This window comes from Ahaetulla prasina, chromosome 6, assembly GCF_028640845.1.
Source record: "Ahaetulla prasina isolate Xishuangbanna chromosome 6, ASM2864084v1, whole genome shotgun sequence".
Classification (NCBI taxonomy): Eukaryota; Metazoa; Chordata; class Lepidosauria; order Squamata; family Colubridae; genus Ahaetulla; species Ahaetulla prasina.
Window position 1 is genome coordinate 107,798,794 of NC_080544.1, and position 12,607 is coordinate 107,811,400.

Consider the following 12,607-nt stretch of genomic DNA (forward strand, 5'->3'; position numbering starts at 1 on the left):
TCTCCCGAAGGACTCAGGGCGGTGTACAGCCAAGGTAAAAAAGAAACAATGTACAATTAAAAGTAAATTAAAAAACTTATTATACAGTGTGGCCGAAAATCAAAATGGTTAAAAATCTAAAAACCCCAATTTAAGACTTAAATAAAATTTAAAATTCGAAATCTAGACAATTTAAGAAAGCCCCGCGTGAACAAACAAATATGTTTTCAGTTCGCGGCGAAAGGTCCGAAGGTCAGATATTTGGCGTAAACCAGGGGGAAGTTCATTCCAAAGAGTAGGAGCCCCCACAGAGAAGGATCTTCCCCTGGGGGCCGCCAGCCGACATTGCCTGGTGGACGGCACCCTGAGAAGTCCCTCTCTGTGTGAGCGTACGAGTCGGTGGGAGGCATGAGGTAACAGCAGGCGGTCCAGTAAGTACCCAGGCCCCAAGCCATGGAGCACTTTAAAGATGGTAACCAAAACCTTGAAATGCATAATTATGAAAATTATGTACAGCAATCTGTCACTCACACTAGCCAAGTTCTTGGGATGTTTATTGGTCGCACAAGTGATTTGCATAAATCTTCCTGCAGGCAGAAAAGGCCTCGTTCAGACTCTGTGGGCCAAGGAATTTCGGTTGGTGGAGCTCTTTATCTCGGCCATGGCCCCTGCCCTACATCTTGCCTTTAGACATGACATCTGCCTCCTTCCTTCTGGCCATCCAGAAGGGCCTTAGCACCTGGCTTGCTGGTTGACTTACCCTGATGGGGATGCACTATGCTGTAGGTGTACTGCTCTTGCTTTTAGTGTTTTATTTAATTGTTGTTAATGTTATTGGGACACAGTAGCTCAGTGGCTAAGACGCTGAGATTGTCGATCAAAAGGTCGGCAGTTCAGCGGTTTGAATCCCTAGTGCCGCGTAACGGGGTGAATTCCCGTTACTTGTCCCAGCTTCTGCCAATGTAGCAGTTCAAAAGCACATAAAAAATGCAAGTAGAAAAACAGGGACCACCTTTGGTGGGAAGGTAACAGCGTTCTGTACGCCTTTGGTGTTGAGTCATGCCGACCACATGACCACGGAGGCGTCTTCGGACAGCGCTGGCTCTTCGGCTTTGAAACGGAGATGAGCACCACCCCCTAGAGTTGGGAACGACTAGCACATATGTGCGAGGGGAACCTTTACCTTGATCTTAATGTCAGACCATCATTCTACCTTTCTGCCTTCAGGCCTGCCACAAATTCTACTATGGGAAATTGGGAGGGGGGATTGTATAGAGTGAAGAAGATATGTAGTTAAAATAACATTCTTTCCAGAAAGTCAAGGCCATTGTGAAGAATGAGGAGGTATGTTCTGTTCCGGACGGTACCTGATTGGATGTGTGGTGCACATGTGGGTGAGGGGCAAGATCTGAACTTTTTTTTGGGTGTGGAAAACCCGGAAGCTCTCAGATTCGGGTTTTCCCAGATGTGCCAATACGACATCTCTAACAAAAGTTAGCTTTGAGGAACTTCAAGCCTTCGAGTTTGATTTCATTGGAGGTGTTACTTGGAACCCTGACATTTAATTTTAATGCTTTCGCTGTTTTTCCATTTATCTTTTTTATCTTGTTGTAAGCCACCCAGAGTCACTTGGGACAGTGAGATGGGTGGCATATACATTTAATGAATAAATCACTCAAATCCTTTTGGAATCCAAAGTGAACTGAATTAGCATCTGTGGAACACCAGCTTTTACAAGCCAAGAATCTCAGTGCAATTTTCCACTGATGACATTGCTAATGCCTTGCTTTAAGTGAGAAAATTCCCTTCTATTACTCAAAAGGAATTCAAAATGTTCCAAAGTTTGGAACATTGAGATTAGCTGAGACCACCTGACTTACCCGTTTTTGAGGCTAAAGCATTTTTATTAAATTATTTATCAAATTTACATGCTGCCCAGCTCGCCAAAGGTAAGAAATATTGTTGTATAAATAGAATTCTCACTATATTAGTATGCTTTAATCTGTGTGTGCCACAGCTCAAACATGAGGGCAGTCTTTATGTGAGTCCATTAAAGAGCAAGGAGCTTCAATTGCATGCCCTCCAAAACTTGGATGGAGTTTATCTTTTCTGTGTATTACATAAACCTGCCTGTTGGCTTATTTATGCTCACTGAATAGTGCTACTCCAAAAATAGGTTAGTTCAGTAACCAGGTTAAGCATGTTGTATGCACCCAGGCCAGAAATATTTCTGCTGAATTGGTAAGAGCAAAGCAACAGCAATAGTAACAGCCCTTAGACTTATATGCCGCTTTACAGCCCTCTCTAAGCGGTTTACAGAGTCAGCATATTGCCCCCAACAATCTGGGTCCTCATTTTACTGACCTTGGAAGGACGGAAGGCTGAGCCAATCTTGAGCCGGTCAGGATCGAATTCCTGGTGTATGGGCAGAGTCAGCCTGAAATGCTGCATTTTAACCACTGTGCAACCACAGCTCCTAGCTCTTATTAGGCCCTTCTGTTAAAAACCCTGTTTTCCCCCAAAATAAGACATCCCCTGATAATAAGCCCAATCGGGCTTTTGAGCGCCTGGCAATAAGGCCAAGCGCTTATTTCAGGTTTCAAAAAAATATAAGACAGGGTCTTATTTTGGGGGAAACACGGTAGCATTTCTTTTTGCTTGGTCTATCCACTGCTACAAAACAATTGCTGAACCATTGGATTTTTTTTTTGTTTCCTTGTTTGTGGTAGGCAATGCTTTATCAGTTCCGCATAATTAACCTTTTGCCAAATATTTCATCTTACCACGCAGATGCGCGAGTCCAGGTCAGCAGAGACAGAGAGGGAGCAGAAGATGTAGTTATTGGGCTCGTAGTAAAAGTCCACTTCGTCAAGTTGTAAGATGGGAGGAGAAAACTTCTCAAAGCCATCCGGGAACCTAAGGGGGGGGGAGGGGAAAAAAAAGTCCAGGGGAATGAGCAAAAATGGAAGTGGCCCAAAGGTCCCTCGTCACTTCTTTTTTTTTTGCAAATTTTTTTATTTTTTATAGATATAGTAAAAAACATCATTGTGAACAGATTGTCAGTCAGGTACATGTTTAAACCCATTTCAAATTTCATCCCTAGTTGTATTCTATACAATGTATTTCCTTCTTCGTTCAAATTAATATTTTTTACACATCTCTAGTAAATATTGTGTTCCATTTAAATGAAGTCTAGTCCCCATGTTTAAATTCCCTAAAGACTCATTAATAATTCTTCTATTGCTTCTTAAATTCCACAAATTTAAACATATCTTGATTACTTTTAATCAGAGGTCAGACCATCTAAAAACCTTTTCATAAAGCTGCCCTGAAATCACATAGGCATTTCCATCATATTTGGGATTACTCCTGAAATCACAAAGACTATTCCCTCTTATCAACTTCCTCTGCCTCTAAGTAACATATGTTTCTATATCATCAATTCTCAATAAGAACAACAACAACCAAAACCAGTTTAAAATTTGAGAGGTATGAATATTATTACTATTCCCTTGGAAATTTTATCACTGAACATTTTAAATTCCTCACATATTCTTAAAATGAAAAAAAAAAACCGGAAGAAAAAAAAGAAAAAGAAGAAAAGGAAGAAGAAAAATAACCCATTAACTTGATTCAAAACCTTTTCTTACAAAATCCACACAGGACCGGCCAACCTTATCATTTCTGTCTTGCCAACTAGGTGCCCGAAGGGCGGGTGATTTGCCTAAGGCAGTGTTTCTCAACTGCCGTCATTTTAAGAAGCATGGGCCTCTGGTGGCTCAACAGACTAATGCAGTCTGTTATTAACACAGCTGCTTGCAATTACTGCAGGTTCAAGCCCCACCAGGCCCAAGGTTGACTCAGCCTTCCATCCTTTATAAGGTAGGTAAAATGAGGACCCAGATTGTTGGGGGCAATAAAAGTTGACTTTGTATATAATATACAAATGGATGAGACTATTGCTTAACACAATGTAAGCTGCCCTGAGTCTTCGGAGAAGGGCGGGATATAAATTCAAATTAAAAAAAAAAACAACTCCCAGAATTCCCCAGCCAAATGGCGATCATGTGACTGCAGGATGCTGCAATGGCCAGAACTTTCAGGACCGGTTATAAGTATCAACTCATTCGGCACTGTTGCAACCGTCGTTGAATGAGTATTTGCTAAGTCAGGAGTATCTGTACCGAGTCTGAGAAGGCAGATAGGTGAGCAAGAAGACGTCTGCCCTTCTTTTCCTATGACGGACTAGAAAATTGGGCTTTCTTGTGCGCTTCAAGATTTTGGTAACTATCTTTAAAGCGCTCCATGGCTTAGGACCCGGGTACTTACGAGACCGCCTGCTGTTACCCTTTGCCTCCCACCGACCTGTACGCTCGCACAGAGAGGGTCTCCTCAGGGTGCCGTCCGCCAAACAGTGTCGGCTGGCGGCCCCCAGGAGTAGGGCCTTCTCTGTGGGGGCATCGACGTTCTGGAACGAACTTCCCCCCGGCCTGCGTCAAGTGCCTGATCTTCGGACCTTCCGTCGTGAGCTCAAAACATATTTATTCATTAAAGCGGGACTGGCATAATTAGTGATGTATTTTAATTGGGTTTTTTAATATTTTTAACTTTTTAACTTAAATTTTAATAATCAGCCTTTAAAATTTGCTCTTTTTAAATGTTGTTTTAAATTGTATACATCTTTGTTTTTATTCTGGCTGTACACCGCCCTGAGTCCTTCGGGAGAAGGGCAGTATAAAAATTTAATAAATAAATAAATAAATAAATAAAATAAGATTCACTTACTTCACTATCACCTCGGATTCTTTGTCCACTGGCTTCAGTTTTGGCCTGAGAGAAAGAAAGACACCAATCAGTCTTGTTGCAGTAAGAGATGGGTATCAAAAATCCAATCACAAAGCAGCCACTTGGAAGCACATAAATTCTCAGGACTGAGCACTTAAGAACTACTATAACTAGATTCACTAGATATTGGTTTTCTTTAAAAAGAGAGTTTATTTTCCTTTCCAAGTTATTTCCCACCCCCCTAATTCTGCCTCATAAGCGTAAAAGATTTCAAAGACAGAAAAAAAGAGTTTACCAATTTCCCTTGGTTCAGTATGAAAATCACTTTAACGCTATCATCTGAACTGTTCTTTATTTCACCTTTTACGGCAGACTAGAATTAGAAAAAAATTCAAACAACGCTATTTGTGGGGACAAGAGGAGGGGAGAGAAAGAGAAATTATTGAGCTAAAATAGCCAATTAGCTATTTCTAGTTTTTTGAATCAGGATTCTTTGACAGTGGGCAGTGGAACTTAAAATCAGGATTTCCTCAAACTGAAGCAAGCAGCTCATGCTTTCGTATTTCTACCAACATCCTGATTACAGTAAGGTTTAAAGTGGGAGTCTTCAAACTTGGCAACTTTAAAGATTTGAGGACTTCAAGTCTTTTCATTGTTTCCATCACCCATCTCCTTCCACTTATGACTATATAACTGTAACTTTGTTGCTTGTATCCTTACGATTTATATTGATATTGTTTGTTTCCTGATTGCTTATTTGTACCCTATGACTATCATCAAGTGTTGTACCTTATGATTCATGATGAACGTATCTTTTCTTTTATGTACACTGAGAGCATATGCATCAAAGACAAATACTTTGTGTGTCCAATCACACTTGGCCAATAAAAAAAAGTCCCAGAATTCCCCAGCCAGCATGAAGCAGAATTTCCCAGCAGCTTTAAAGACTTGTGGACTCCAACTCCCAGAATTCCCCAACCCACGTGACTGGCTGAAGAATTCTGGGAGTTGAAGTCCACAAGTCTTGCCAAGTTTGGAGAGCCCTGCTTTAAAGAGATAAGCCTTTGCATTAATACTGTTGATAATGTTTACTGCTCTAATGATTGAGAGATAACTGAGGGCTGAAGACTGTCAAGGAGCAATTTTCTCCTAAGCAAGAAATACTGCACATCCAAATAATGAGAACTAATTAGTGCAAAATATTACTTTAGTTTATAAATGTTGAGACTCGTACTGTATGCCAGAAGCAGGCCGTGTACCGCCATTTAAGAAATTGTGCTAAATCGGCTCCTCAGTCTGTGGATCCTGCAATGACCAACCCTTAAATAGACCTAGGCGATCCACCCAGACATTTGTTTCCATTGGGATACTCACAGCTTCTCCAAGAGTTTCAGTTTGCTCTGAACTTGCGACGCCCTGTTTGCATTATAGCGGAACCGATCGATAAAGACCTGTGGGAGAAAAGCAGAGATGATTCACGTATACAGAAGGATGCACCAGCTGCTTGCAGGGACAACAGTCTGGCAAATGAAATTTGAGTCCGTGATCCAAACTCGTTTATTTATGTGAGTGTGCCACAGAGGTTTGGAGCAGGAGGGGGTTTCAAAATTGAATACCCTGGAGCAGGGGTCTCCAACCTTGGCAACTTTAAGACTTGTGGACTTCAACTCCCAGAGTCCCTCAGCCAGCAAAGCTGGCTGAGGAACTCTGGGAGTTGAAGTCCACAAGTCTTAAAGTTGCCAAGGTTGGAGAGCCCTGCCCTGGAGTGAACGGAACACAGTTAAGAAATGAGTCAGAGATTCTGGGCCTCTCATGATAGCCAACCAAAGCATTAGGACAGTGATGCGAACCTTTTCAGCACCGTGCCCGAACTGGAATGCCTGCGCATGCATGTGCATGCGCCGGAAACCCAAAAATCCAGCTGGGCGGTACGCATGCGTGGGACTGGCCAGCTGGTCTTTGCGTTTCTGGCACACACATGTGCGCCGGGTAATTTTGGGGGTGTTTTTGGCCGTTTTTCAGGCCAAAAACAACCTGAAAACGGCCCAAAAAAACAGCCTGAAAACAGCCCGAAAAATGGCCTGAAAATGACCCAAAACCAGCCTGTTTTTGGGCTGTTTTCAGGCCATTTTCTGCTGCTCAGGCCTGCGAAGACCAGCTGGCGATAGCGTGTGTACCCGTAGAGAGGGCTCTCCGTGCCACCTCTGGCACATCTGCCATAGGTTCACCATCAAGGCTTAGAACTTAATTGGGGGATAAGAGAGCCAGTTTGATCTGATGGTTAAGGCACCGAGGCTAGAAAGCAAGAGACCGTGAATTCAAGTCTCGCCTTAGCCATGAAAGCCAGCTGAGTGACTTTGGGGCAGTCACTCACTCTCTCTCTCGTTGTTGTGTGGAAAATAGGAAGGTGTGTTGGGTATGTTCACCCATCTAGAGTTATTTGTAAAAATGATGAAGGCGGGATACAAAGGAATAAAGTTTCAGTGTTTGTAAGCTGCCCAGAGTAGTCTCTGGACAAGGTAGCGGCACATAAATTTAATTAATTAATTAAGCTGGCTTTCGTGGTTACGTAGACTACACTGAGGAAAGCATTTGAAAAGTGGCAGTCCTTCTTTTGTGTGGTGCCCAGGATAAAAAGCCTTATTTTAAGGATCTGCTCTTTGCTTATCTTATATCACATATCATAGGTAAAGATAAAGGTTCCCCTTGCACATATGTGCTAGTCGTTCCCGACTCTAGGGGGCGGTGCTCATCTCAGTTTCAAAGCTGAAGAGCCTGCGCTTGTCCGAAGACGTCTCTGTGATCATGTGGCCGGCATGACTCAACGCCAAAGGTGCACAGAACGCTGTTACCTTCCCACCAAGATGGTCCCTATTTTTCTACTTGCATTTTTTATGTGCTTTTGAACTGCTAGGTTGGCAGAAGCTGAGACAAGTCATGGAAGCTCACCCCGTTATGCGGCATTAGGGATTCGAACCGCTGAACTGCCGACCTTTCAATCGACAAGCTCCACGTCTTAGCCCCTGAGCCACCACATCCCTCTCTCATGTACAATATATCGCATCATATATATTCAATGCTGCAGGTTCAAGCCCGGCTCAAGGTTGACTCAGCCTTCCATCCTTTATAAGGTAGGTAAAATGAGGACCCAGATTGTTGGGGGGGCAATAAGTTGACTTTGTAAAAAATATACAAATAGAATGAGACTATTGCCTTATACACTGTAAGCCGCCCTGAGTCTTCGGAGAAGGGCGGGATATAAATGTAAACAACAACAACAACAAATCGTATTTCATATGGCACGGTCGGATCAGCGTCAGCTGCATCGCTAACCATTCCGCACTCTGACCTGGATATGCTCCCGGTATTGCTGCTGCGCCTCATATTCACGCTGCTGGTTTTTGAGCCGTTCCTCTTTGATCTTGACAAAGTTCTCGAAGTCCCCCCGGTAGCTGTCAAGCCGCTGCGAGTGCAGGTGGATGACATCGGTGGCCACGGCATTTAAGAAGTTCCGGTCGTGAGACACTACAAGGATGGTGGACTGCCAAGTCTAGAAGGGCCCACAATGGAGAGGGGAGGGGGGAAAGGGGGGGGGAAGATTGAGGTCTCAGCCAGATCTGAAGGTCCCAAGCTCCTTAAACTATCCCTTGCCCCCCCCCTCTCTCAATTGCGGATGGTTTTCCAAATTTTAGACTGACCTGCAAATAGTTTTCCAGCCAGATGATCGCCTTCACGTCCAACATATTGGTGGGCTCTGGAAGTGAATTGAAAGAAGGCTGTTAACACAAAGCCCTTTTGGACAAAATTCACAAGGAAAGTCATACAGGTGGTCCTCAATTTACGACCGCAATTGAGCCCAACATTTTGATTGCTAAGCAAGACCGTTGCTAAGTGAGTTTTGCCCCATTTTACAACCTTTTCTTGCCAGAAGTTGGCCAAGTGAAGCCCTGCGGTTGTTCAGTTAATATCACGACTGCGAAGCGAAGCCGGCTTCCCCACTGACTTTCCTTGTTAGAAGGCTGCAAAAGGGGGATCACGTGACCCTGGGACACTGCAACTGTCGTAAACAGGAGTCAGTGCCAAGGGTCTGAATTTTGATTGCGTGACCGTGGGGAGGCGGAATGGCCGTAAGTATGAAAAAGGGTCGTAAGTCACTTTTTCAGTGCCTCTGTAACTTTAAACGGCCATTAAACGAATGGTAAGTGTTGGTGATGCAATGGTCACGTTTGGAATTAAACAGCTCGAAGGAACAACGCCTCCACGGTTCTAATACACCCAACAACATGATTAAAACCAAACGAAGAAAATGAGTTAATTTAAGAGATAGCCAGCTCCTTTGTAACATTTGCAAAATAGTTGAAGGAGCGGGGGTTCGCGAGAACCTCTAGCTAAGATTCTGTGCAGTTCGGAGAACCCCCAAATCCCACTCCTGCATGGCCCCTCCCACCCCTCCCCTCCCCAGAGTCCCCACACGGCCCAGTTTTGGATGCAGGTAAGTGCAGGGCACGCACGGAGACTCAAGGAGGGGGAAAAAACGGGCCTACTGGAAGTTCAGGAAGGCTGGAAATGGGCCCATTTCTGGCCTCCAGACGGCCTCCAGAGCCTGGGGAGGCCCTTTTCGCCTTTCCGGAGGCTCGAGGAGAGTGTCTGGAGCCCGGGGAGAGCAAAAACACCCCTCCCGCCATGGTGGTGCAGGAAGCCAACTAGGCCACGCCCACCATGGCCACACCCACCCAGCATCCGGGCAGAGAACCCCTTGCTAAAGTTTTTGAAGCCCACCCCTGACCCCACCCCTTCCCTTCTGTCTACCTAGGTCCAGAAAACACTTACCATCAAGCAGAAGAAGGTCAGGCCTGGGAAAATTAAAATCAACAGAAGAGGAAAGGGAGACGGAAGTATTATTAGTGCAGCAATCATAAATTCTACTTTGGCATTGCTTTGATAGTAGATTTCTCACGAAGCTTTCTATGCAATAACTATGCCCTCGTAATATTTTCATTGTCACTGAAAGCCAATCATAACTAATCTTTTCAAGTCCGGTATTTTTGATGGGGAAATTCTTAAAAGTTGCTTAAACCAGCAATTTTTATACAAGTCGGCACTTTTATACCATCGTGCAAGACTTGGCAAAAAGTTTCACTGCTCTAATATTTAATTATTAAATTTATACAATGCTGATCAATCTCACAATCAAGTGACTTCGCCCCAAATTCTGTAGGTGAACACCTAAAATTTGAAGAAGAAAAAAAAAAAAAGGACCCTGCCCAACTTTTAAATTGGGAAAATTCATTACACAGGCATTTTAAAAAGCTGAAGGTGTTATTCAATGAAAAGAGGGTGATTTGCAAAGGTAAGGAATTTTTTTTCAATTTTGCAGCAGAACCAGTGCCATGATTTAAATGTCTATAGAAATTCTCAGTCATCCAGTTATCCAAAAAGCTTCTTGGATGAGAAGCAAAATGCCTTCAATGAAAAACCAGAAAGTCCAGTTGCCTCTTGAAAAAAAAGAACCTTTAGGACTCCCATGATTTTAAGCATTCTTTTTCTTTTTGTCCTTTAAATTCTTGGAAAACTTAACATCCGTAAGCATCCCCAAACAGGTATGCATCTTTTGTGCACAAAACACATACAGGTTAGTCCTCCCCTTACATCCGTTCGTTTAGTGACCGTTCGAAGTTAACAATGGCACGGAAAGAAGTGAGATACGAACCGTTATTCACACTCATGTCCTTTGTGGTATTCCCCATGACCCTGTGATCAAAATTCAGGCACTTGGCCAACTTGGCATGTATTTAAAACTTTGCAACTTTGAACAGTCATGTTGTGACCCAGGTTCCTGGACCCGGACTCCTGGACTCGGATGATTCAGAAAGTGAGGGAGAAGACCTGGCAAGCCCTGCTTCTCTTGAACCCTTTCCCTCCCTGGCACCCACTCAAAGGGAGGAGGAGGGGCCGGCAAGACCTGATTCTCTGGAGCCTTCTTCTGATTTGGCAACGCCCCAAGAACAGTTTTGGAGTGATGCAAGGCTGTGCAGACGTGACCGGCGTGCGCAGCAGAAGCAGCGTTGGGATAAAGCCAAGGAATGATGGTCATGCAGTGACATCTGCAGAGACTATAAATAGGAGGCGGGACTTCCTGGTTTTTTGTCTTGGACAAAGCAATGAATTTGCGCGGGCAAACTGTATCAATGGAGGGAAGAATATATTCGTGAGTAATTCTGGCCTTATCTATAATTTCCTCGTTATCTCCAGAAACTTGGCAGGCCCGTGGGTAGACGTGGCCAGGACATTTATCTATGTAAATAAATTAGAAAAGAAGGCCTCTGACTGACTCTTTTCTGGGAGTATTGGGGGGAGGGAAACAGAACAAGTCACTAAACAAATGCAGCGACAGCCAAAAAAGCCAATGCAATCATAAGTTGCATTAACAGAGGGACACAATCAAGATCTATTAATACCTCTCTATAAAACCTTAGTAAGACCACACCTAGAGTACTGCATCCAGTTTTGGTCATCACACTATAAAAAAGATGTTGAGACTCTAGAAAAAGTGCAGATAAGAGCAACCAGGATGATTAGGGGACTGGAGGCTAAAACACATGAAGAACGGTTGCCGGAACTGGGCTTGGCTAGTCTAGTGAAGAGAAGAGAAGGACCGGGGAGACATGATAGCAGTGTTCCAATATTTGAGGGGCTGCCACAGACAGAAAGGGGTCAAACTGTTTTCCAAGACACCTGAAGACTGGACAAGAAATAATGGATGGAAACTGATCAAGGAGAGATTTCAAAAATAAAAATAAGGAGAAATTTTCCAACACTGAGAACAATCAACCAATGGAACAGAAGTTGCCTTCGGAAGTTGTGGGAGCTTCATCACTGGAGGCTTTCAAGAAGAGACTGGACTGCCATTTCTCAGAAATGGCGTAGGGTCTCCTGCCTGAGTGGGGGGTTGGACTAGATGACCTATGAGGTTCCTTCCAACTCTGCTTATCTGTATCTGAATGGTTGTAAGGCCAAGGATTACCTGTAGTCCAAATACCAGTAATCTCATCTCTCCTCCCACCGCACCCCATGCAGTCGGGCATCCTTCCTCAACACAGCTAATCAGGATTAAGACTTCAAGTGACTTTTCACACCCACCACTGTTACCATCAACTCATTTTCTGGAAAAAAAGGGTTTTTGAGTGGAATGGCGATCCTTGAAGACTCACCGGGCAAAAAGAGCACGAGCCAAAGCCAGCCTCATTCTCCAACCTCCAGAAAACTCTCTGAGGAAAAGGAATAAAAAGTAGAGAGTGATCAGTTTCCCTGGGCCAGCTGGACCCCAGTTTGCCTGTAGATACGGAAGGTCGCCTTACATTTTTTCAAGGGTTGGTGTCAGAGATGGCCAAGTTCACTTCCCCCTCTATCACAATTGTAATGTGAAGGGACAGCTACCAAGCTTCCTATCTCTGGAAGCGCCCCTCTGTCCCAGCACCTAGCAGTAGGCAAGATCAAAAAGAAAAAAAAATCTAGGATCCCATCGTTCAAATCACAGAAGGGAACAATTCAGTCTTGGCTAAAAGTCCACTTACTTGGTTGTCTGTTGCTGCATCTTTGCGCTGAAACCCAACCCGGCCAGGATAACAGACGCTCTACAGGAGGAAAGGAAAGGAAAAAGAAAAGGTAATTTCTAGATTCCAGAATCTGGACTAGAAGTTGACTCTGGATGGGTCTAAAAAAAAAAACGACTTCGAAACGAAAGGCGGCGATATCTGAACTTGGAATAAGAATCGATTGGAAGTATGGGAGTATTTAGCCACAAAGGGCGGCATGGTGGCTGCTCAGTGGTCATGATGCTGGG

The 12,607-nt window shown here is 43.9% G+C and overlaps 1 protein-coding gene across 1 annotated transcript in view; it reads right to left on the reverse strand.

The window, feature by feature from the left end:
- The window catches only part of ABCF3 (ATP binding cassette subfamily F member 3), a 48,708-nt gene that overhangs the window by 11,117 nt on the left and 24,984 nt on the right, over nt 1-12,607 (reverse strand). The window contains exons 9-16 of the mRNA XM_058188447.1: nt 12,339-12,398; nt 11,976-12,032; nt 9,595-9,617; nt 8,463-8,518; nt 8,114-8,314; nt 6,139-6,215; nt 4,765-4,809; nt 2,763-2,895 (exon numbers count right to left, since the gene is read on the reverse strand). Coding sequence (XP_058044430.1) covers nt 2,763-2,895; nt 4,765-4,809; nt 6,139-6,215; nt 8,114-8,314; nt 8,463-8,518; nt 9,595-9,617; nt 11,976-12,032; nt 12,339-12,398 — 652 coding nt within the window. The remainder of the gene's footprint in view (nt 1-2,762; nt 2,896-4,764; nt 4,810-6,138; nt 6,216-8,113; nt 8,315-8,462; nt 8,519-9,594; nt 9,618-11,975; nt 12,033-12,338; nt 12,399-12,607) is intronic.